The 26,459-nt window shown below is 45.6% G+C and overlaps 2 protein-coding genes across 2 annotated transcripts in view; one reads left to right on the plus strand and one right to left on the minus strand.

Moving 5' to 3' along the window:
• The window catches only part of TNNT1 (troponin T1, slow skeletal type), a 504,690-nt gene that overhangs the window by 281,042 nt on the left and 197,189 nt on the right, over positions 1-26,459 (minus strand). The gene's annotated exons all lie outside the window — the stretch shown is intronic.
• On the plus strand, positions 2,004-26,457 carry LOC136651594 (BAR/IMD domain-containing adapter protein 2-like). The gene is made up of 14 exons (XM_066628147.1): positions 2,004-2,052; positions 7,495-7,570; positions 7,707-7,793; positions 9,571-9,632; positions 9,873-9,944; positions 10,910-11,047; positions 14,625-14,777; positions 15,688-15,879; positions 17,153-17,384; positions 17,650-17,851; positions 18,668-18,739; positions 20,415-20,583; positions 20,848-20,888; positions 21,649-26,457. Exons 1-14 carry the CDS (start codon positions 2,005-2,007, stop codon positions 21,719-21,721), a joined length of 1,617 nt encoding a protein of 538 aa, XP_066484244.1. The 5' UTR covers position 2,004; the 3' UTR covers positions 21,722-26,457.

The raw sequence follows: 26,459 nt of genomic DNA on the forward strand, positions 1-26,459 counted from the left end.
AAATAAATAATAAATGACATTAAAAGTCTGTGAGAACAGGACAAACTTTGCCTGGCAGCTAAAAGATAACAGGGAAGGTGTCAGCTGGATATGCCTTGCAAAGGAGTGCTACACTCCTTTTTATTTTGGGTGCTACACTAAAAGGCCTCCCCCGTGCAATGGGCAGCCTGGCCCTTATGCACCAGGCTGCATCAGCTCTGCAAAATTCTCTGCACCTCTCACGCTTTGATGGTGTCTCCCCCCAAATTTGAGAAATGCTTCTGTGGTGCTATGGGTGGTGAGGGTTGCTGCCTTCCTCTCTGGCAAAGGCTCCTGTGCCTTGCCAAACTACACAACAGGCCAACATGTTAACAGCTTTGGTTAACAGGCCAACATGTTATGCAGCTTTCCCCATTATTGCATCTCTGGGTCAGGGAAAGCAATACTTGTTACCTTCCTGCCTATCCAAAACCTTTAGGAGGCATAAGGACCTGGGGGGGGGAGGGGAACACTGATAACACGATAGCAGTGCATGAGTCATATGGAAGAGCTTTCTGTAGTGTGAGCGACAACTGTAAGTTGGTCCCATTTGCCTGGACAAAAGAGCTGTACCACAAGGAGGTATTCAACAGGTGCAGTTTTTCCAGGTATGAAAAAGCAGCGATGGAGAAAATGGTCTCTGTTGAATTTTTGTCTTTTGTGCAGCTGTTAAAGGCAGACGTAGCTACATTGGTCATAATTTTGGCTAATAATGACAGCTGTCATATTTAATTAATTTATCAATTAGAATTTAATCATTAGATGAACAGATTAAAAATGTTTTGATCAACTAAACAGGTGCCTTTGATTATTGTCAGCAGATTTTTTAAACACCTAAAAATACCTAGACCTCCATACAAAAAGCAGATGGAAAGTATCATAATTTAAAAAAAAACATGCCCTCCTGCATACAAAAGAAGGGAGAATGTCTCTCATAAGATGTATGTTTGTACATAATTTCTTTAGAAGACTTTTTATCATATTAATTTATACAGAGTTGATCAATTAATTTATTAATCAAGTATTAGTCCTTTATGATAGCCCTACTAATAAGTTAACTACAGTGTTGCTATTCATGTTTAGGAGCACAGAAATGGACTTTGCGCTATGAATGAATTGCAGAATTCAGCCACTGCCAGCAAGATTTCTAAATTCAGACGTTTACATGTGAATTGCAAACCTCCTTGAATATTATAACTTAGAGAGAAACTTAAAGCACAACCCCTAAGCATGTTTACTTGGAAATATGTCCCAATTCTTGCAATAGACTTCGCTTGCAGAGAAGTGTATTTAGTACTGCAACTCTCCCCCCACACACATACAGAGAGAGAGAGAGAGAGAAGAGAGAGAGAGCCTTAAAAACATCTGGATGCTTCAAACTCTAGCACAGTGATTTTCAACCTTTTTCATCTCTCAGCACACTGACAAGGAACTAAAATGGTCAAGGAAACACCATCCGGTTTTTGACAATCAACAAGCACACCATGCTGCCAGTCGGGGCTCACATCCCCCATTGGCTCTACTAATAAATGACTTCCCCCAAATTCCTGTGGCACATCTGTGGACCTCTGGTGGCACACCAGTGTGCCACGGCACAGTGGTTGAAAATGGCTGCAGTAGCATTTTGATTCCCTCGAAGTGTTGGCAACAGCTGATTTTTCCATCTGCTCCATCTATTTAAAAAGAAGAAAAGGTAATAGTGTACGTGAGGCCCATTTCAGAGATCTGGTGAGAACCTGATGCGGTTTTGCACATCTCACTATGCACCCTCTCTGTGTGTGGTCTGCCTGCTGAAGCTCCAGCTGGATTCCGGCGCTGCTGTGGCCTTTTCCAGCCGTTTTCTTCCTGTTGATCTGCTTCTCTCTCCCCTCCTGCGTTCCCCCTTTAAGACCCTCCCCTTGGCCGCCCCCCAGCCCAGCCCAGCCCAGCCCACCCCCTTCCTAACACGCCCAGTCCAGGCCCCACTGCGCTCACTGCCCCGGCATCATGTCCCGCTCGGAGGAGGTAAACCGGCTCACGGAGAACGTCTATCGGGTAAGGCTGACACTATCTAACCATTCTCTCCCCTGCGCTGCAGCATCCCTCTTGAGTGCCTTCCACTTTTCCCAGCTCCACTTCAGTCCTTCAGCCCCCCTCCTCTGCTTCCCTGTTTATCCCACCTTCTCTTCCTTTTTTCCTCCCCCCTTCCCCCTTTGGCTTCAGTTCATCCATCCATCCATCCATCTTTTCTCCTCCCCCCTTCCTCCCCAATTTCTGCTTCTGCTCTTCCTTTCCACCCCATGTACCCCCATCACACACACACACACACACACCCTTTTGCTTTCTGGCTGTTCCTACCAGTCTTTTGTTCACCTCCCAAAGATCTGTTGGGGAAAAAAAAACAGAGCCCATGAAAAGCAGAAGGAGAGAGAGAGAGGGAGGGAGGGAGAGAGTGAGTGAGTGTGAAAGGAAGGGGGAGAGAAGTGGGACAGGCTGTTCCAACCAGCTTCTCCCTTCCAATCCCTCACCTTTGGGTGAAACTAAAAGTTTCTAAAAGTTAATATCCAAACCTAATAACTCCCCCACCACGACCATCAAAATACCCCAAGAGTGTTCAGTCAAATACACTTGCAGAAAGTTGTCTGGGGGATTAAAATTTTCTCCCTTTTCTCGTAACTAACACATTCCACTGTTCACAGGATTTACAAGGACGAATGCACCAAGTAACTTTTAAAAAATTGGGAGGGGGAAGGTCCTTCTGTTTCAGCGGTTTTCAAACTTTTTAGTACCAGGACCCGCTTTTTTTGAAACAATACTCTATCAGGACCCACCTAGGTTTACCAGACTTTTAAAAAAACAGATCTAGAAATGTATTTATTTATAAGTAATAATAACCAGAAAGACCCCCAGACTTTGATCTCCCTGTGTATTTACACATGCTTGCAAACTGCAGAAGCTGAGCTCTTTGCAGGGTAATTAGCAGCTACAATATCTGATTTTTGAATAGACTCCAGGCTTGAGGCAATTAGTTACCCATCATCCTTTGGCGAGCCACCTAAAATCAGGTCCTGACCCAACAATGAGTTCTGGCCCACAGGTTGGGAACCACTGTTCTATTTTATTAGACACTCAGCTGTGAAATTTGGGTGTGTAACTGGAAAATCTGGAAGAGGTTTGTCTACAGTTCTCATTTCAGTTCCTCCTTTGGAAGGAGACCCTTAATGGGATGGCTCTGATCTTGGATTCACTCTGCTGTGAATGAAATCCGCAGCCACACACTTTTCTGGTTAAGTTTCTGATGAAGCTGGAAGGACTTTTGCAGCTTGGATTTTGTAGCTACACATTTTGTATGTGTGTGTCCCCTGTATGGAAACGAAGCAGATTCCAGGCCAGTTTTCAGCTATTTGGCCTGGAGATGAAGAAGGAAGCTTAATCCATTCTCCGGGTCAGGGTGGAGGAAAGATGTGGAGCCGTTCCCTAAACATCTTGACTCCAACTGGATGGGATAGTCAGTTCTTATCCGGAGAGGAAACACGCAGACGCAGGCCTGGGTCCCTGTGCTCTCTTAGCTCCACAGAGCCACATCTGACAGTTGTTAGAGCGACGGCTGAGGAGAAGGGGCCATCATCTTGTTGCAGTCAGGAAAGGAGGCTCAAGGGGAGACCTGATCTCCCTGAGCTCTGTGAAATCTGGGACATGAGAGTCATTTTGCCCCGGATGTTGGGAACATAAGTCCCCTCAATGTGTTTGTGTTTTAAAAAGCTTTCTTCCACTTTGCTAAAAACACTTCTGAGCCTCTCTCCAAACTCTTGGAGGGTATGTGCGAATGTTGCTATGTTGAATGTTGTGAGACAAGAATCTGGTAAAGGGACGCTTGGAAAATGGCAGAGAGTCTTGTGGCATCTTAAAAGCTAACATCTTTATTGTGGCATAGGGTCTCGTGGACCTGGGCCCAGTCAGTCTGCTTGTCTTTAATTTGCCCCAAGATTCTTTGTTGTGTTTGCTGCAACAGACTGACGGAGTGAGAGCTCTGGACATTTTAAAAAATTTATTTCCATCGAGTTTTTAGTTTTGCACAGAAAAGTGGGGAAAGCGAAACATAGTTTGAGTATCTTGTGTGAAAATGTGTCTCTCTGTCTCTGCCCATGATCTTGTTGCATTCCCCTCTTTATCCCATTCCAGTCCTTCTCTCCACCCTCCCATGCAACCTTGCCCTGAGTGACCAAACACTGCTCCCACTGAGTAAAGCATCCACTTTCATTCCCACCCCACTTATGCTCCTGATCAGTCATCCCTCTACTGATCCACATCCATTTTCATTGAGGATCAGCCATGGTTCAGTAGTAGAGCCCATGGTTTGCATGTGGAACAACCCAGATTCAATTCCTGGCATCTCTATGTAGTTGCTGGAAGAGACCCCTATTTGAAAACTCTGGAGAATGGCTGCTATTCAAGCCAAACCTGGGCATTGCAGAAAGAGATCTTTCCCAAAGACAGTGTCTCTCCTCTGGCAAATCTGATGAATGGGAAAGATGGGGCTAAAGAGCCCATCAGTGTGGGGTGGGGCTTTGAGTCCTGCTCTCATGGCTGAATGCTTTCTGTAACACCTGAGCAGGGCTATAGCGTGTAGACCAGTGCTTCCCAAACTTGTAGCACTGGGACCCACTTTCAAAAATGACACTCTATCATGACCCACTAGACCAGTGGTTCTCACACATTTAGCACTGGGACCCACTTTTTAGAATGAGAATCTATCAGGGCCCACCAGAAGTGACATCATGACCAGAAGTGACATCATCAAGCAGGAACATTTTTAACAATCCTAGGCTGCAATCCTACCCACACTTACCCAGCAGTAAGTCCTTTACTATTGTTCAAAGAATATACATAGTAGCTTGTTAAAGGTACAGGTCTGTTAACATTTCCCCCAAGTGCAGTCGCGTACCATGGTATGTCACATCTAATATATTAAAAATAAAATATTGAAATGAATGGGGACACACCTGAAATTGGCTCACGACCCACCTAGAGGGTCCCGACCCACAGTTTCAGAAATACTGCACTAGATCAAAAAAGATATTGTTATTGTTATAACAACAGCAGCAGCAACAACAACATCAAATAATTGGGGTCCTGTGCTCACAAGGCTGCTATAGTATGTGTAAACATTTGTAAGACTCTCCCTGAAAATTTAAGGACTGTTCCCTCAAACCTTTATAGTCATTCCAGGGTATCCAGAAGGCTGGAGAGCAACATATGCAGTTAGGGACTTTCTGGCCAAACAAAAGGCTGAAATTGGGTTTACACATGATCTATGGAACTCCAATTACTAGAGAAAATCAGAAAGTGTGACATTTTAAGTTGGGACTATGAAGATTACCTCATACCACAGGTCAGCATTCCAGCCAACAATTTTCTTCTGCAAACTGGGCAAGGGTGCTTGCAAAGTTTTCCCCCCCAATGTTTCAAAAAACATTTTGCGACCCACCAAAAGTCAACTTGTGACCCACTGGTGGATCCCAATCCACAGTTTGGTAAACAGTGGTGTAGACTGTACTGACCTAGGTGGACTAATGGTCTGACTTGGTAGAAGTCATCTTTGTATGCTCAGCCATGCCTCTTCACATCATCCCATCCCTTCAGCTTTCCCCCACCCTGGTCATCCATCCAACTTCTCCCATCATCTGAACTGGTGTAGTGTACTGGCTAAGAGTATATGAACTGGGAAGCTCAGTGTTTCCCAAACTGTGGGTTGTGACCTGATGGTTGGTGGGTCTTTAAACTGAAACTGACAAGATGATAGCTGACAAGGTCAATTTATTGAGGCCTACGGAAAGCGAGACTGAGCAGCATGTGTGTGTTTACTTGTGAGTAGGCAAGCATGCCTCAGCTCCTATCGAAGGCCAGGCAATGGGAACACAAGGCCATCTGAATAGTCCTGATCTGATGAAAGTGGAGCTCAACAAGCGCTCCAGAAGGTGCCCACCCACATAGTATAAAAGCAGAGGCTTGAGCAGCTGGAAAAGTGAAACTTGTTTTTTTTTCAGACTCATAAAACTAGGTGGGTCCCGACACAGTGTTGTTTTAAAAAGTGGGTCCCAGTGCTAAAAAAGTTTGAGAACCACTGAATATCAACTCAGGCCTGAGCTCATTCATAGGTAGCCTTAAGCAAACAGCTGTTTTCCTACAACCACCAGGTCCAGTCCATACATGAGGCCAACTGAGGCAGTTGCCTGATGTTGCAGATTGGCAAGGAGCCCTCACTTCCACCACCCATTCATCTCCAGTGCTGCTGCTTCTCCCGCTTTCTGGGTTGGAAAAGGAAGAGGTGGATGGAGGGGAGGGGAGTGGAGCCCAATACCTCTTCTCTTTTACTTCTGTTTCATTTCCAAACCAAGGAATGGGGGGAAGCAAAGGCTGGCACTTCATCAGATAAGGGAGGGGGTAGCATTTCACACACATTATATCAGGAAGCCTTGTGCCAGCCTAGCAGTGCAGGAGCAATACTTTTACAGGGTTTGTATAAGGAGGCTGAAATCATGAATGCGAAGGGCTTAGAAAACTTGAAATCAAATATGGAGTATTAATCTAAGGGCCCAATCCTACCCAAATTTTCTGCACTGATGCAGCCATGCCAACAAGATATATGTGGCATCCTGCAGTGGAAGGGCGGTCACAGGGGCCTCCTCAAGATAAGGGAACATTTGTTCTCTCAGGGTTGCATTGCAGCTGCAACAGCACTGGAAAGTTAGATAGGATTGGACCCCAAGTCTTGTCTTGGGGCCAAAGCGGTGTAAGGAATATAATACTGGACTAGGATTTAGGAGACCTGTATTAAGATTTGCCCTCAGTCACAAAGGTCATCCTCTCTCAGCTTAACCTACCTCACAAGAGTGTTGTGTGGAAAAATAATAGGTGGGCTATGTATGGGACTACGTATGCTACCCTTAATTGCTTGGAAGAAGGATGGGATAGAAATGAAGCAAGTGGGTTAAAACATCCATCCTTCTCTCCATCTACTGGTAGCTTCCTTTTCCCACCCTCCAACCTTTCTCACCTGGCTAGGTGTTCGCCCCTCACGCATATCCTCCACCTGTCTTGTCTCACCCCCTTTGTGCTAGTCCGTCCTTGTTCATGTTGATATATCTTCCTTACATGTCTCCATCTCCTGCACCCTCTACATCTGCCTCCAGCATTGTTTATCTATTAATCTGTCTACTTCTCTCTCTCTCTCTCTCTCTCTCTCTCTCTCTCTCTCTCTCTCTCTCTTGCTGATCTTATTCAAGAAAGGATGCTCTTCAGCTAAAAAAGAGATGATTGTGACTTTTAGGACTCCAGCCAGTAATGTACATCTCTCCCAATGATTTCAATGGGAAAGTTAAGCATTTGCTTAAATCTCACCTGATGAAATATAAGATGCTTAATGTTAGCACTTCACAATATTGGATCCCAAAGAATCCATGTTTTTAATTTATATTCTTTCTCCCTTGTAACCAGGCGATTCTGGACCAATTCAACCCCAGTCTAAGGAATTTTGTTTCCATGGGAAAGAACTATCAAAAAGCCCTCTCAGGTAGTGAAATACCCCTGTCCAGCCCTTTCTCTTTGGGTCAGAACGGGTGTTTCTCAAAAGGGAAAGATCTCTGTGGGGGGTTCATTACTCAGTGGCTCAGGATGATTGAGTGTGTGTTCTCTCCCTGTCCCTGCAGGAGTTACAGTGGCTGCCAAGGGTTATTTTGATACCTTAGTCAAACTTGGCGAGTTGGCCAGTGACAGCCAAGGATCCAAGGAGCTAGGTAGGTTTCTCAGTGTGATCTGTTGCCTCCTTTGCAGAGAAGCCCTTATGTCCCACCCACCCGAAATCCTTGTGGAGAAGCTTGTATGCAGATAGTTTGCGTGGATGTGTATTTGCAAAAGTGTGAGCACATTATGACTTGGGGAAGGCTGCTGCTCAGTGCTAGGGCACCTGCTTGGTGTGCAGAATGTCCCAGGTTGAATCCCTGGCATTTCCAGGAGGGTTGGGGAAAATAACTCTCTGAAACCCTGGAGAAGCTGCAGTCAGAGTAAATATTGGACTAGATGAAACCAGAGTTCGACAGTATAAAGGAGTGATTTTTCAGCCTTTTTCATCTCGCTGCACACTGACAAGGTGCTAACATTGTCAAAGCGCACCATCAGTCTTTTGACAAGGCACACCATACTGCCAGCGGACAGCTCACATCTCCTAATGGCTCTACTAAAAAATGACCCTCCTCCAAACACCTGTGGCACACCTGTGGGCCATTTGTGACACACCAATGTGCTATTCTCTCTGACATGCTGGCTTTCTGCTTGCAGGGAATTTTTTATCATGGAAATTCAAACCTGAAAATTCTACCACCTCACCTACAATCTCAAATGGTATAGTCCAAGAAGACTTACCACTTAATTCTTCTGACTGTATAAACTCGCCTTAATGCAAATCTGTCTGGGGGCTTGGCAGATTTTTAGCATTATTTAGCAGATTTTGGTAGCAGTCTCCTTTCTAACCAATGTATTTGTTACATTTAAATACTTGTTACCAAATCCTCAGTCCAAGCAGGCCTCTTTTTGTGATACTGAAGATAACTTTCAATTTCATAAGCAAAAGCTACAAAAGTCGCTACACCTGCTTCAAAAGAGACTCCAAAAATAAACACACCTGCCCTTGACTTACAGTCCCAAGTGAATAAAATTGCCCTCCATTATTTATCAACTACATATGCAGTCAAATGTGGTAAAAACCCAGAGGTGGTAGAGTGAGCTGCACCACTTTAGCGCACAGGAAGGTGCTTCTGTTCTGAGATCTCACCATGTGAAAACAACTCTTTGGGAGTATTAAGAAAGTGGATATTAGCCAAGCTCATTCCGTGTTGTACTATTTTCAATTTACAGAGAGTTTTCACATGGGGAAGTATTCAAAAATGTGATTTCCCTACCTGTGACCTGAAGTCATATTGACCTTTCTTACTCCTTGGAGTTCTGCCACATCATTTCTGCTGCCCTTGAACATTGGGCCTTAATGTTTTGTGGATTCATCCATTGACTCCCAGCTTGTGGCTCCAATTGTCATGCGGCTTTTTAATGCTTTTCTTAAAAGTCACTCCAAGTATTATCTGGGCAGTTTTTGCAGTCTAAATATTGCATATCTCTTGAATAGTCTCCTGGGTCAACATGAGTGTGGTTTTCTCCTGTGCATGTCAATCGCCCTTTTTGTTTTTGAAAAGTTCTGGTTCAGGTATACTTTAGTGTGTGGGCTGCATGTCACACAGTTCTGTGTGGTTTAGACTGAAGGTGTGAATTGCACATGTTGTGATACAAGTGACATAGCTGCACACTTAAGGGTTGTGTGGAAGGCCTTTTTCCATGTGTATGTGTGTGCCATCAATATACTGCTTGCAATTAAAAGCAGGCCGGGATTCTGTGGTCAACTCCTGGAGAAGGAATTAACCTGAAAGGAGATTATTCTGGGACAGAGTCAGAGGGGACAAAGGGCCTTTTCATAAACTTGGGAATTCTGTGTTGTATTAACCCTCTGTTCACCCTTGCCTGCAGGTGACACGTTGTTCCAGATGGCAGAAGTCCACCGGCAGATCCAAGTACAGCTGGAGGAGACGGTGAGGAACTATATGCGATGGACTCATTTTAGTCTGCTGTTGGGCTTCCCTCGATTAGACTAAAAGGGCCATTAGATTCGTATTCTCTCACACTGGTTCTGCTGCCCCAGATTGGACCTGTTGGCCCATCTATACAGTATGTTGTTATGTTCCACAGCCATTCTTGGGGCTCTGGGTGGGTGAAAGTGGAAGCACTGGCCCTCATTCTCTCACTTTCTATTCTTTGTCACCTACTCCTAGCTGAAACTTTTTCACTCAGAGCTGCTGACCCAGCTGGAACAAAAATTGGAACTGGATATCAAATATCTAACGGTGAGAAAGACTAATTTGCACTCTTCTATTGTGTAATTTCACATTTGTCAGTCTGTCTTTTGCCATGCATTTGCATCCACCCACATTCCCCTTATGCAGTATTCTGACCAGGGCTCAGCCCCAGAAACTATTCACGCCCTGGAATGTGTGCAGTAAAGTATCTCTGAGCACATGCAAAGCACCTTTCCCTCACTCGTGATCTACAACCTGTCGCTGCCATCTGAGAATTATGGTTTTTATAAATTATGGATTTAGAATTATGTTTCTAGGCAGCTATATGCCTAATTTTTAAAAAAAATTAAGCAATGGTTCCATCTCTGTTTGTCTCTATTATCATTCCTTTTCGCTGACCATTTGGGGAGGTATAAATTTGCCCACTGTAGAGAGTGCCAGTTATAGGTGAGTATAGCAGTGAGGGACATAAAATGTGGCTGGTAAATTTATTCAGGTTCAGGTTTCTTTCTGATGGTAAAGTAAGATAAAAATACAAGTCTGTATGAGGAAGGTGAAGCTGAAAGACAGGCAGAGCTTGTGATAAAGTAGGGGAGATGGATGCCTACCATTCTCCATGAATCCTTATCTCCTCATCCCACTGGCCAGTTTTTGTCTCTTGCTAGTGACAAGGCAAACTTGCTGCCTATGTAAAAAGGAACAGGGAACTTGAAACTGTCTGGGCAGTGTCCCTAAGAAAAGATATAGCTGGGTCCAAGTCTCCCACAAGGGACCTGATGTTTGGCTGGCTGATCATGGATTGCAGTAATCTATTCACCGCCCTATGTTGTTTCTAGAAGCTTCTTTCCAACCATCCATCATGTCAGCATGAATGTGACCTGTCCATCTGAAATGGGTGCACTGCATCCATTCTGAGGACTGGTGCATGTACTTCGGAGGCAAGGGGAGCCGAAGAGGATCCCGTTCCTCCATGGCTGACCTTGCTAGTGCCCCTTGTCTGGTGCCCCTTCTAGGCCACCCTGAAGAAATACCAAGGGGAGCATCGTGCCAAAGTGGAGTCTGTTGAGAAGTGTCAGGCTGAGCTGAAGAAGCTGCGCAAGAAATGCCAGAACAGCAAAAATCCTCAGAAATACGGGGATCGTGAAGTGCAGGTAATGGTGGAGGGAGGGGAGGACGACAGCCACACATCCTCCAGAAGGAGAAGTGCTTTCAGAGAACAATGGGAGTGTTGCGCACTCCCTTGGGAAATAGTGTCACATCCTGCCAGAAAGAAGCATGCGGCATTCCAGGGCAGGCTATCTGGGCAGGAGGTGAAGCAACCCAGTCTCTCTTTCTCTCTCTCTCCCCCTCCACAAGCCAGGAAGCACGTTTGTAAGATGTAAATACAAGATAACATGTGAAGGCTCCTTATATCAGGTTGGACCAATGACTTTTCAAGCACAGTATTGTCTATCTTGACAGGAAATGGCTATTCAGGGAGGAATCCTTCCCAGCCCTGCTCAACAAGATGCTAGGGATTGAGGATCAAACCTTTATAGATGCATTCCAATAGTGATTTTGCCCCCTTGCGCCATAACATCCCCTGCTGGGACTGGAGAGACACCCCCCCATGCTCCAATTGTATCTATTTAGTAGATAAAAATACCGGTTTTCTCAATTGGTGTGGTAGTTTGTTGTTGTTGTTTTTCAGAGGTGCCACTGAAAACAATGTCCCCATGCTGAGTTCTGCCCTTTTCCCCTGTGGTGTGTAGAGTCATTAAAACCCGTGTGACATCTTCACATCATGCATTTCCGCATCTCACCAGTAGCAGCCAATGATGCTGAGAAATGTATAGTACGGTGATGTCACAACATGAAGTATTCTGCACCTTACATTGTAGAGAGGACTGAAAAGTGGGTGCCATTTTTTACAATAGTTGCACATGGCTTACAACATGTAATTCAGCCCCCTGCAAGCTGATTCATACTGGCATGCACATCGCTCACTGAGTGTAGCAAAAATATGTGCCATCACAGCTGAAGCATCACCACAGACACTACTTCTATATTGCCTAATAGCAGCTGAAATTTAGTTCTGTTGGGAATCAGTTCACATTGAACTGATTCCCAGTACACAGTTGAACATCAAAGGGGCATCAAAGTTGAGCAAGCAGGTGCTGTGTGTGAATCAGTGTCTATACCAGGTGTGGCCAAACGGCAGCTCAGATACCACATGCAGTTCTTTGACATATCATGTGCAGCTTGCGGAAATATGTTGGCTCACCTTTTTGCATCACAATTAACAAATAACAAATTTTCAAGCTTTATAATTATTTTCTGGGTATACACTCAGAGTGCACTGGATTGAAGTGCAATTTTAATGTTCATGGTGAGTAAATATATTTAAGAATTTAAATGCTTCTTAAATATTGTGGCTCTCAAACATCTGAAGTTTATTGCATATGGCTTTCATTAAGCAACTTTGGCCATCCCTGTCTTATACAGAAATGCGTCTTCCAGCTATTTGGCAGGTAGTTTTCCTTGAATTGGTACAAGACATAACCTTTCTGCTGCATGCTGCATTTTGAAATTTTAGAATGGGTGCCTTAATATTTGGGTGCCTTTTTTGACACTAAAAATACAGGTATGTGGTACTGAAATGCAGAGAGAAATGTATGTTTGTAGATTTCAGGGTTTTTAGAATCATTCAGTGGAGCATCCTAACTGCAGGATCTGATAAAAGTACCTAGGTCATCATGTCTCTTACCCTTAGCTGTGCATGAAGAGCTAGTGTCTCACCTGGTGCAGTGTAATTCTTATGCGGAGCTGTAAAAAGCATGAACCCCTCAGCCAGTGCTCCATCCCCACCCCACTCCTGTAAGAGTCAGGGGTTGCTGCCTGCTCTGAATGGATGCCGTCTGGGTGCTGGGGTCACTAAGAAGTTTATGGCTTAAAGGGTTTAACATTCTTTGGCCATTTGGTGCCTGGAGATGTAATCTCTAGAAAGGGGCTTCCTGGATGGCTGACAACACACACGCACACACCATCTTGATCCACGCACACGCTTCGTTACACCGACACCTATCAATTGTTTGGATTCATTTGTTTAAAATGCAAATTCTGTCTCTCATCGCCAACCCAAGGGCAGCTAATGGCAAATGCGTACACTGACAAATGCATATGTATTTTTGCATAAGTATCCACGTACGCCATGCCGAGATGTGGTATATAGAGCTCTTCAATGTGCGCATCCCCCAAAATGCTCTGCTCACACAAGTACGCTGTTTCTGTGTGTGTGTGTACTCGTGTACAGGGTGCCTCACTTTCCTGTACAGAGAGACATTTTCACACACTGGTCTCTTTGTACACACCTACACAAACACGTGCACGTGGAACTGCTTTTCTGCGGTGCACACGGATCTCAAAGGCGTGCACGCCTATACCATGAGAGGGTGGGGTCCTTCACGCTCTGAATGCTGCCCAAGTTGGCAGTGCAGGTTGCTTGCACCCAGGCCCAAACCAGCTGCATACACGCATTACTCCAGCCACAGCCCTCTCCTCCTTCCTCCTCGTTCTCTCACTCAGCTTCCCTGTCTCCCCGATTTACCCTCCTCCTCCCACCCCCATCCTGCGAATCCTGGCGGCTGCAACAAGAAGGTTTGGCTCTGGAAAAGCCCCTTTTGTCAACCTTGTTGCCGCGGTAACCATTACTTCAGGATCAAGGCCTGCTGAGGCTAGAGGCCGTAAGGAGGGGAGCCCATAAGGAAGGGGTACAGAGGTAACCCTTCATCTGCCGGATCCTATGAGATTGCCCCCTGCCCCCTGGTGCCGTGAGGGTATAAAGGAGGCCGTGTTTATGGTGGCTTAACACAGATGAGTTACTTCAGTGCACTTTTGCCAACCTTTTTGTACTCGCAATTGGGGTGATTCATTTCCCCTTCCCCTCATTCAGGGCTTGCTTACAGATGGTGCCCAGATTCTAAGCCACACGACTGATGGGGAGTATGGAAGCAGGCAGGGGTAATTATTCGGGATGAATTCATGCCGAGTCCTAAGATGCGTGTGTGATGAAAAGGGTTCCAGAAATTCCACCCCAAGGCAATATGGCATTTTGCTGGAAGAGCAAGTGGGATCTTTAGTGGGTTTGGGGAACAAAGACCTCTTGCCTTAGTGCATAAAACACAAGAAGAGCCCAGCTGGATCAGACCAAGGTCCCCACCAAGTCCAGCATCTTGCTTCCCCAGATGCAGCTGGGCTGCAGATAAAATGCATCAGGAATACCCGACCACTCTCTCTCTTTCTCAGCCTAACCTACCTCGCAAAGTCGTCGTGAGGATACACTGGGGCGACAGGCCACGCATTTCGCCGTAAGGGCCTCGCAAGTACTTATGGGAGTCCAGAGTTCCTTTTGGGTCCCTCCCTTCTCCACTGGAACTTAATTTCATACGATGAGTGGATCATAATTTCTTCAAATTAGATATACGTGATAAAATTGTGTAGGCTTTCACAAAATGTCAGTGCCAACGTATGCAAACATTTTCTGGGATCCCAGGAAATTTCTGACTCCTCTCCTTTGGCCCCTGGGCCCTTTTTTTTTTTTTTTGACCCATGGCCTGGGTACAATTTACCCTCTTGCACCCTCCTCTTGTGGGCCCTGGTGTGCAGGCCTAGCTGTGAAGTGCTTGGGCCTGGGATGAGGGCAAAAGTACTCCTTCTCTTCTTGATGATATTTCCTTTTCCTTGCTTTAGTATGTAGAGATTATGAGCACCAAGCAGAGTGAGCTGGACAGGTTTGTGGCAGAAGGCTACAAGGCAGCCCTGACTGAGGAGAGGCGCCGGTACTCTTTCCTGGTGGACCGCCAGTGTGCTGTCTCCAAACATTTCAGCTCCTATCACACCAAGGTGTGTATCCTTTTGCCCCCACACCTGTTTCAGATCAGAATTCCATGTGCCCGCCCTTTATCAGGAAAAGGACACAGGTAGGGCTCTGGATGTTCTTTGGTTCTGTGATTGCATCACGCCAGACTAAGGCATGGGTAGAAAATTCAGCCTGCTGAGAATCTTGGCTTTAGTTGCCAAACAGTAAAGTTTCTAGCCCTTATGGCTCAAAGATTGGCTTGAAATAGCATGGCCCAGTTTTGATGAAATCTCAGAGTCAAGTCAGGGTGAAGAGCAGGACAGAGCACAGCTGTGTCAGTTGTTGGTTAGTGTTGATTGTTTGGATGATGCTTTAATTTTGAAAATATTGTTTTGAATCTTTTGTTGTCCATTGTTTTGGGTGCAGTTTTGCAGAAAGGCAGTTTTATAACTTATATACAGTACTAAATTTAAGTTCCAGTGGTCTAGAACTGGGAGACACCTGCACACGGATGTAGGAAAAAGCATATGCAAATTCTGAATGGCATTTTTTTTTATTTAAACAAGCCTTCTGAGTTCATGGCCTTTTTAACATCTTTTTACATCTTTTAGTATTTTTTACAGGCCTGATTTCTTTATGATCTGCTGCTTTACGCTCCTTTTACCTGACTTTTTATCTGACTACTGTTTTTATGATATCTGTCAATACGTTAATGCTTTTATCTGTTTTTTAAATTATGTTTTAATCTGTTTTTAACTTGTTGTAAGCCGCCTTGGGTCCCTCTGGGGAGAAAGGCGGGGTATAAATAAAGTTATTATTATTATTATTTTTCCCTCTAACGGTGGCAAACTGGTGGGAGGAGCAAGTGGAAGCTGACTAGTCAGAAAGAAAAGATCAAGATCAAAATTAAATTCAGGCAAATGGATCATCTTCACGTCCTTTCATTCACTGCAGGTGCGGGAGCTGCTGGCCGTCAAGCTGCCCATGTGGCAGACGTCATGCACCCAACCCACCCGTTTACCGGAACGGGCACTAACTCTGGTCAAGCTCACAGCCAACAACTCTTCTGGAGGAGCACCCATGCCAGCTACTGACATCCTCCCTCCCAAGATCCTGGAGGAGCTGTCGGAGCTGGGTCCAAATAACGTGAGTGTGTCCCTGTAGACAGTCATGAGCAGACCATTCATTCCCAGCACTTGCGGTCCTGCAGGATGTGCCATCTGGGAACACATTCTGCCGCCTGTCACCCCTTCCCCTGGAAGTAATTGTGGTGACATCAAGCAATACCAATTACTTCTGGTATTATGCCGACAGGGGCTTCAAATTATGCTGATCTGGGAGCTGCCTGTTCTCTTTTAAAAAGGGTGCGGAGAAGGGGCGACCCTCAGATTGGTGCAGTTGCAAGAGGGGCATGGGGGGAGAGTGGATCATTGCACCACCCCAGCTGAGTGCCACTTGGGGCATTTGTAACCCTTGCCCCCCCACCCAGGCACACCAATGATTCCCAGCTCCCCACTTGGCGGTAACCCACTGATTCCCAAACTTACCGGGGTCACCCCCCCCCGCAGCCTCTTCTGCCCAGCTTAGCCAGGAGCGACCACCTTGAATCCCATGAGATCCAGAATGGTAGTGCCCAAATCTCACAAGATCCAAGATGGTGGCACCCAAATCTTACAAGATTTTGCAAGATCCAAGATGGTGGTATCCGGGAGAACAAGTAGGAGTGGCCACCAGGAGTGGCCACCAAGTAGGAGTGGCCACTACTGAACAAGTAGTGAGTGTGCCATGATACCCTAAGGCAGTGGTTCTTGCACATTTAGCACTGGGACCCACTTTTTAGAATGAGAATCTGTCAGGACCCCACCAGAAGTGATGTTATGACCAGAAGTGACATCATCAAGCAGGAAAATTTTTAACAACCCTAGGCTACAATTCTGCTCAGGATTAAGTCCCATTTACTGTCATTGTTAAAAGAATATACATAGTAGCTAGTTAAAAGTACAGGTCTGTAACATTTTCCCAAATATAGTCACATACCATGGTAGTATCAAGTCTAATATATCAAAAATAAAATATTGAAATGAATGAGGACCCACCTGAAATTGGCTTGCAACTAATTGTGGGTCCCAACCCACAGTTTGAGAAACACTGCCCTAAGGTGTTGCAATGCACACTTTGAGAACCCCTGGCTATAACCCCATGAATTTAATGTTCCCAAACCTGATGGTACAACCGAGGGCTTCTGGGCTATCCATGTGATGCTCAGCCAGGACTGAGGATGGAGTTCATGACCTTTGATTCATCATGGACGTTATAAGGTCTCAGTCTGGAACAATGAGATGATTCAGGGTAACTGTATGAGATCTCATTATTTCTTTTCTCTTCCCCAACTCTTCCCTGCCCTCCACAATCCCTATAGCGTGTTTCAGTCCAGGAGGTGACACCACTACCAAATGGTGACTCACACCGTGGGAGGGGATCCCGGGACCTAGGCCACCCGCCAGTGAGTGAGCCCACCATCACCATCACCTTGGGTCTGCCACCCACACAAACCACTCAGACCCCCCCACAGACCAAGACAGCAGACAGCTACTCCTGCACGCTGCCCATGCCACGCAAGATGTCCATGGAAACCCGCCTTGCAACGCTTGGTAAGTATCCCTTGTCAGTGCCGACCTGCAATCTGCCCTGGAGCCCTCCTTGCCTGATTTAGCCAGTGCCTGTTAAAAATGCCCTAAATTGGCATTCATGAGACACATTCATCCCTCTGTAGGTTCTGCCACATAATCCAGCATCTTTTGTGCCCCAAACAGAAAGCAGGGACAAGCAAGAGGCCTTGTCTCAGAGGATGTCTCCTCTTTCTCCCACCCTCTGTTCTCTAACCTGGCTTCCTCCCCCCCCCCACCACCACCACAGTGGAGAACAAGACCCTTCCCCGCATCAGTCCTCTCTCAGTCCTGCCTTCCCGTTCTGAGCGCCGGAGGGTCCAGGCAATATTTTCGCATGCAGCGGGCGAGAACAGCACCCTACTCAACTTTCAAGAGGGAGATGTAATCCTTCTGCTGGTGACTGAGGCACGGGACGGCTGGCATTATGGAGAGAATGAGACCACCAAAATGTGAGTGAGTTCATCCCCACCCCTCTTGCCCCAAACAATCTCAGAGTCCCAGCTGCTAGCCTTTCTCTGTCCTTAAGGGTGTGTCCCTGTGGGGATTTCTCTGTAGCTGCATAAGTTCGGCTTGGGTGTTATCTGGTTTGTGGGGGATCAGATATGGAGATCCTGCTGCAGCCTATGTCAAGGGATGAGGGCTGTAGCTACAGGGACTGTTGCCACTGGACAGAGCACATGGCCTGCATGCAGGCAGTCCCAGGTTCTGTCCTGGGGATCTCCAGTTACAGGATCTGAGCAACAGCCTGTCTGAAACTTTGAAGAGCTGCTATCAGCCACAGTAAACAATGCCAGGCTTAGAGCTTGCTCCCTGTGCTCTCACAACATTGAATCTGATCTACCACCATTTCGCAAGCCCGGCATGTGCTCTGCGCATGCTCTGCACCCTTGCCTGAGTGCAGGAGCCCTGGCTAGGTGTGTTGTGCGCTAGCCTCTGTTTTGTTTGCAGAGAGTACCAGAGTGTTGGCAGCCTCCTCCGCTCTCTTGCCAAACCCAGTCCTCCTCCCCTCCCTTGAGAACCCCTGGCTCCTAGCATCTACTGCTCCTTAATCCACAAGGCCTGACTCCCCCCCTAGACCCAGGAGTCCTGGCCTTCTTTCTTGGTTGTGACTCCCCTGCCCATTTCTTGCCCTTAAAGCTAGGCTTCCTTACTCCCTGCCCCAGCCTCATTAGGAGAAAATAGGAAGATGTCCTGCGTCTTCTCCCTTCTGTCTTAATAAAAGTCATTTCCCTGCTTCCCTCTCCTCACTTCCCTTTTTATTACAGGAAAGGCTGGTTTCCTTTCTCCTACACCCGGCCCTTCCCCCCAACCGAGGGGGCTGACAAACCACTTAGCAGGTAAAATGGGAAGTGGGAGTATAGTTGCTCAGGGTAAAGGATCACTTGTTTGGGGTTTTTTAAATTTAATTCTATCCTGCCCTTCCATCAAGGAGCAAAGTGCAGCATACATGATTCTCATCACGACAACCCTGTGAGGTGGTTTAGGCTTAGAGAGAGTGCAATTAATAGCTGAGCATAAGGATTTGAGACTGGTTCTAGTCGGATGCTCTAAGCACTGAGTCTGTGGTGGCTTGGGGTGGGCTAGGCAGGACAATTTGAGGCTTACCTTCAGGGTTCCCAGCAGCTGCCTCAGAATTGGCTCCTGTTGCTTTAAACCAGGGGTGTCCAAAGTTTTTGTCAGGAGGGCCACATCATCTCTCTGACACTGTGTCGGGGGCTGAATTAATTTACATTTCAAATTTGAATAAATTTACATAAATGAATATATTAAAGATGAACTTATATGAATGAATGAAGGTCTTGCAGTAGTTCAAGGCCTATAAAAGGCCTTGCACAAAGCAAGGCTGGCCTTTCCTGCTGCTACTGCATCACAGACGTGAAACAACAAGCAATGGAGGGAGCCCTCATCCCACAGCTCACTCGAGAGGCCAAACAGTTGCCCTCATGCTGAGAGCAGTTGCATCGGGCCAGTGTGGGCTCCAACAAATCTCTGGAGGGCCAGACGCTCATTGGAGGCTAGAGGCTCCCTGAGGGCCACATAGAGAGGCCTTGAGTGCCGCAAGTGGCCCCCGGGCCGGGGTTTGGGCACCCCTGCTTTAAACAGTTCCATATTGGCAAGATGCTATGCAGGGCTAGGATCTCCCCTTCCTAGAATTGTGGCAGTGATTTCCACTGCCTGCCAGTGGGGCAAAACCAGAGATCCGCTTTCTGAGGACAAAGGAAGGCAAAATGATCACTGCAGCGGCTGGGCAGGAGACTCCATTCCCACATTCATCTTACAGTCCCAGAACAGTAAAAGTGCCAAGCAGTGACAGAAGGTATAGTGTTATGGTGTGTTCTTTTAGCACCGCCCACTCTCGTACTTGGGGACCAGGCACACTGGCATAGAACGTAGTAACAGGGCTGGCACTAGGTTTGCCAGAGCAGTGAAAGATGGACGCAGGGCAAGTATCCTGCCAGAATCAGCTCCAGGACTGATCTGTGATTCATACAGTTTGCAAGGAGCCACTGTTGTCCCAACACATGGGACTGGGATGGATATGGGCCAGTGCTGGTAGCTTGTGATTGGTGCCATCACACTGCTGTTAAGTTTACAACTGATGCTTTACTGTGTTGTACCATTATCAGTATATTATACAGATACAAAATAAGAAAGAGAGCTGTAGTTGATGGGATTAAGCAGGAATTGCTGGGAGTCGAGACTTGACTTCCTCCAAAGGGAAAGAAGAACGATTAAGGGCGCAATCCTAACCCCTTATGTCAGTGCTTTCCAGCACTGACATCAGGGCAATGCAGCTCTGAGGTAAGGGAACAAACATTCCCTTACTTTGAGGAGGCCTCCGTGAGTGACACCCAACTGCAGGATGCAGCACACGCCCCACTGGCACTGCTATACCAGTGCTGGAAAGCACTGACATAAGGGGTTAGGATTGCGCCCCAAGTCAGAGCTGGGTGACTAGAAGCCCAGACCCACAGGTGTTTGGCATTACTTCTCTCCTTTCTCTTTTACTAGTGGTTTCCCACTTAGCAAAGTAAACAGTAGCAGCACAGGAAACTTGGACCGAGCTGGATCTCCACCTGCTGGCCCTGAAGTGGGAGATGGCCAACGCTATGGGCCGTCACCTCGCGCAAGTACATCCCGCCAACGTCCTTATAGCATGCTAAACCCTGACCTTTCACAGGTGAGATGTGTGAGTGTGTGTGTGGGGGGGTCCTATTCAAATTATGTAGCTTTTAGTGTGTTTCTGCTGCCACCCAGTGGTTGAAATTCATGGACAATGCTTTTTGACACCTATGCTTGAGACTCTTCAAAGTTTAGAGCACATTTTTGTCAGAGTTCTGTAGACTGAGTGAATGTCCTGAATGTGCATGAGTGTGGGCCTTTTGTGGGAACTGAATGCATCCTATGGTGTGTGAATGTATTTTTTTCTTTCCTTCTTTTTCAGTTAGCAAATGAATTTGGGAGTCCAACTGCTTCTCCTTCAAGGTAAGGCATTTTCAGGCCCAGCATAAGCTTCTTTGGCAGCTGGGGCCAAGTCAGTCTGGTTCCATTCTCCCCTCCCCAATTTTGGGATGTGCTGCAAGTGCCACACTCTCCTTCCCTTCAAATAGGAAACCAGAATTGCAGCAAAGGACTGGGCAAGAGAAATTCTCCCTGGTGTACTGGTTTTTATATTAGCAAGTAGGGTTTGTTTGTTCATTTTTAATGTGGAAGAGCATTACAAAATGGTATTTTTCTCTCCCCTAGTGGTCTGTATTAGCACAGTCCATTCTATCACCACAGCTTTCCATCACAACAGTACCTTATACTTTCATTTGTTGAGGGACCAGAACAAAGACGAAAGTCAAAAACGGACGAATGCCAAAGTGTAGCCTTATTTAGCTTGCAAATTTATTTTGGCCTGTGTAAAACATGAATAACTAACACATTCAAATGCTTGTAAAATATAAATAAACAGAAATAAAATAAAAATAAACATAAGAACATTGATGAACATCATGGAAGGTTAGGTGAAATAGGACAAAAGAGAAAAGCATGTGGACGAAATATGAAATCTGGTTATAACTGAAGGCAGTTGAAAGAGCAAAGCAATGAAAGTCTAGTGGATGAAAGTCAAGGTATGCCTGTATTTCATTTTGATCATTTGCTTCCATGCCTGATCCACTGATTTTCTGCAGATGAGACCTGGGCCTTCTTCCCTGCTATGTTGACTATTCCATTCTGATTTTCCCCTTTCCTCTTGCAGGACCAACCCATTTGCCCACATCAAGCTGAAACGTACAGTGACCAACGACCGTTCAGCCCCACTCATCCAGTGAGAAGTGAAGGGTTTTGTGGAGCCACACCACTGCCCCCACTTCTCTCCCTTGCCCCCGCTGCATGGCCATTCCCACCTAACAAAGTGTACCTGGCTCAGAGTGTGCACTGAGGGCCTGGTCTGCTTCCTCATCACTCCTGTCTAGTGGCTAACATAAGCCTTGCAGCTCCTGGGATCTCGACCGGGTGACATGACATGCCACAGAGTGGCTGAACAGTTTTTATGCTTCACGGGTGGCAATTCCTGCAGAGAACAGCAACCAGCATCAGGAGGACAGAAAACAGGATGGAGAAGGGCACTAGGATACAAGAGATGGGCGCATAGGTGTTACAGTAATAAGCAGAGGAAAGACAGAGGAAGTGGGACTGGGGACCTGATGGGAGGAGGAGGAGGAAGGTGGATAGGAGGGCTTAAGATTTGCTTTTCGCATTACAAAATTTCTACCCAAATAGCCTATCACTGGATCAGGGCATTTGGATTCAATTCACAATCCTTGGACGTTGGTGGCAACACTCCCAGTGATCTCAATATTTTAGGATTCTATGCCCGTAGATTGAAATAAGGCCCCATCATTCTGACGGAATACATTTCCAGGGATTTAAGAACAGAGTTAAAGCATGCTTAAATCCCATTGGAATCAATGGGTTTTCAGAGGCTTTAATGGTGTTACACTCACCTAAGCTTATCTGGAGTGAAGATACAAAGTGGTTTTAGCCAACCAGGTTATTCACTTGATGATTACAGCTACCTTGGTCATTTGAACATTTTAATATTTGGTGACATAGTCTTTTCATCTCCTAAAATCATTAGTCCTTACGGTTTGGGATTGTATGTGATTGTCTAATTACATTGATGCCTAATAGACCGTTAAAAGTACGTTATTCAAATCTGCCCATAATAGTGTAGGATTTGACAATGTCAGAACTGGGGTAGAGAAAGAGAGAACTAGGGGAGAGAGAAATGATCAGTTTAAAGGGGTTTGGAGATCCAGAATAGCTGAGATCAAGACTGAGTTCACACATGTATGTCGCTCCATATTTCATCATTGGATAGCTCAACAACTCAGGGTTGGTTCACACATGCATGTATATCACTTGAATGTTTGAACTTGCTCTCTAGCTATTTGAGAGGATATTGAAGCTCATTCTGTGGTGTTTGATCTGGGATAGTCCATTCATACATGGCAGTCATCACTTGACTATGTGTGAATCACCTTCAGTGACATGCAGCTGAATGTGTGGACAGGCTGTATTGAAAAGTATTGTGTCCGAGTTGATGTTGGGTGGCTTGAAAGCTCTGTCAGTATGTGATCTGCAGTGGTTGTTTTTCACCTACATTCCATCACTTGCTTTTGCACTGAAGTGATGAAGCGTGTGTCAATTTGTCCTTCTCATCTGTGACAGAGCAACGTGGTCTAGTGGACTGAAAAGGGGCTGGAAATTGATTATTCCCTATGATTCTTGGGTTCTCTGGAAGTGTGATGCTTCCTGAACTGTTAATAGACTGCTGGATAGTCTGTGAACCTCATTAAAATGGTCCATGCTGCGATTGGACCTTAAATTCTTTTCAACGAGTTGTTGAAATAGCATCATTTCAAAAACAGCATTCATCTCACTAATCTACTTCCATGAAACACAGGCCACAGATTTTACTCCGTTTCCCTTTGTAATTTATATTGATTTGTGTAGTGTATGGAACCTGAACTTTAGTACTAGAATATATGGTGGTCAATAAGAAATTTAGAGATTTTGCCACATCTCCAGATTTTGGGAATGAATGAGTAATGTAGTGGGAATAGACAGAAAAGCCAGGAGTCAGGACTTCTGCATTATCTGAGAAGTAGTTGTTTATAACAAGGCAATTGACAAACATTTTTTTAAAAAATGGGTTGGTTTGTTTTATTTCAGTAGCTGGAAATTCTAGTTTGGAAACCCAAATGCAGGCATTTTGGTCAAAACCCAAACTGAGTAATTCAGCTGCAAATGCCTTTATTTAACCTACTAGTTTAGAAATGAAGATGCTGCCCTCTGCAGGTTCAGAAGTGCCACTACAGAGTTCCTGCTGGATCCTGTTTATCATTGCAATTCTCGGAAGTTGCTTCAACCTATGATTAATGTGTACACTCAAGATGTGAATTGAGTTACAAAGAGGTGACTACTTTGGGAAGCTCAATCTGTCAGGACTCACCTCTCTTTCATCTTGAGATAAGCAATCATGAAAGCAAGAGCAGGGCTGCTGTTTATTCACAGCTCTGTGGTGAAACAATAGCCTGTGGACAACCCACAGTGGTATGGAGGGGGGGGGGAGAGTAGGATTGAACACTGTGAGATTGTTTTGGACATGTGGACAGCTTGTTCACTGCCTCTGCATTTTAACTGTGTAAATGTGATTGTGTGGGGTCACCTGGATATTCTCCTGAGCCCATATTCCTCACCTCTTGCTTTCTCTTCCATGCCATATCTGATGCTGCCTTTTCTGTAGATTTCAGGATGGAAACCATGAACAGTATTAAAATGTACCCAGTATGGAAGCGAGAGCAAGATCAGTCGAATAAACCAGGGATGACAAAAAGGAATGGTGGTCAGTTTGAATGCATGAGATACACTTTGAAAACTGGAAATGAGCATTTAATTGGGAGAAGCATGGGGAAGCTACATACACTTGAAGAGGCAAAATGGTTGTAGCTTGAAGATGGCTGCAGATGGTACACAGAAGGGGATCCCCAGGAAGAAAGGACTAGCTACTCGTGTTCTCTTTTTATGTTTCCTGTGTAATAACCCAAGATTAAAACATATGCATTTCCTCTGGAGGGAGACATGTATGTGCTCCAGATGCAGGGACAACACGCACGCACAACTGGGGTTGTTTGATTCCCATTTGGGAGATTGCACCAGAAGCATAAGAAAAGGATGCACTTCTTCTCTCTTCCATTTCTATGTAGTGGCTGAAGCGGCTCAGTCAGAGAGGTCCTGTTGGACGGCTGTCCCCAGTTTACTGGGACAATTGGTCATGGAATTCTAGGCGGCCAAACACTGGGATGCTGATTTGGGAGGTCAACGTGTGGAAATAAGATTGCAAATGTTCTTTAACCAGCTAGCAGATCTTGACTGTCAAATGTGAACCTGAACCTCTGAAACTGGGAATGTGTGCCTTATTCATAGCAATGCCTAATTTTACCAGACTTGGGGGCATACTAAAACTTACACATTATGTTTGTCTGTTTCCTACCTTCTGCTAGAGAGAAATGACCCCAGTCACCATGTTTTTGTTTTTGATGTATGTGTGCATATCTTGCCTGCAAAAGTGTGAGCAGAAACAATTCCGTTTCCAGCCATCAGGAAATGAAGGGTTTTGCATGCTGCTGGTCTCATACGACTATACAAAACTGCTCTATACTGAGTCAGATTATTGGTCCATTTAGCTCAGTACTATGGACACTGTGGCAATAGCTTTTCCACAGTTGAAAGCAGAAGTCCTTCCTATTGCCTCATAACAGGGCCAGCCCATCCAAGAGGCCAACTGAGGCAGTCGCCTCAAGCAGCAGATTGGTGAGTGGTGCCTGCTTCTGTCTGCACATCTGTCTTCATTGTTGCTCCTCCTCCTCTTTCCAATCCCTGGATTTGAAAAAGAAGAGGGGGACAAAGCAGAAGAGGAAGTCTAGAGGAGAGGGACCCTTTGGTCCACCACTTTCCTCTTTTCCATGCTTCTGCTCCATCCACTTTTTCTTTTTCCAAGAGGAAAGAAGCAATGGTGGGAGAAGCAGAGGCTAGCACATGATGAGGTAAGAGAGGAGAGGATTTGGTTGCCGGGAGTCAGGTCAGCTTGCGTTCTACCCAGTTCTTTTGCAGAAAATACAGAACTTTGACCTTGAAACATTCTGCACATAAAGCATGCCCCTCTATGACTGGCTCCTTCCCAAGCTTGATACATGCATTCAAATTCCAGAATATCACTTCTGGCATTCAAAAACAAAAAGCAGATGAAATTTCATGTCAGCTTGGATATTATCTGTAACCCCCAGAGAGAAACAATGCACTAGGCTTTCTTTCTTTTTTTCTCCCTCTTGAAATATTTGTGCAGGGGAAAAGGGGGGCGGTAATATAGCTGACCAGTTACTGAAGGGTAGTGCCACAGTGTGTAGGTAATGATTTGACAAGCTGATTGTGTTGTATTCTCCAGTGTTGAAGAGAATTTTGCCATACTTGAGAGTGATGTATGGCAAGCCAGTACATTCTGCTGACTTCCCAAATGTTTACATGCACACTCAATACCAACTACAGGGGAACAACAGTGGGAGGAGAGGGTATTTGCCTTCATCCGTCTGCAAATTTCTCAGAGACAGTGGACCACTCTGCTAAAGAACATGCTGGACTAGATGGGCCTTTGGTCTGATCCAGGAGAGTTCCTCTTACATTCTTAAGTCACCCTTGGTGAATAGTTTTCTGTTTTCACCTAACAGAAATGTATGTGTATGTACATGTGTGCCTAGGTCTGTGTGTGCACAATTGTGCCTATCTGAGTGTGGTTCTGAACAGGGTGTGTAAAGGATTATGAGGCTCTATTTCAGCACTGCAGACTCTGTGTGTGCGGAGACAGACAAAAAACATCATGGCGTAGGGATGACAATATGAGGCATCAAGTTATCCATGAAGGCGTGGGGGAATCTCACCACCTATGTTTATATTTCCTTGTTAATATTTTCCAGTTCTAATATTAATAAAGTTTAATATAAACCTATT

This window comes from Tiliqua scincoides, chromosome 5 (assembly GCF_035046505.1).
Source record: "Tiliqua scincoides isolate rTilSci1 chromosome 5, rTilSci1.hap2, whole genome shotgun sequence".
Classification (NCBI taxonomy): Eukaryota; Metazoa; Chordata; class Lepidosauria; order Squamata; family Scincidae; genus Tiliqua; species Tiliqua scincoides.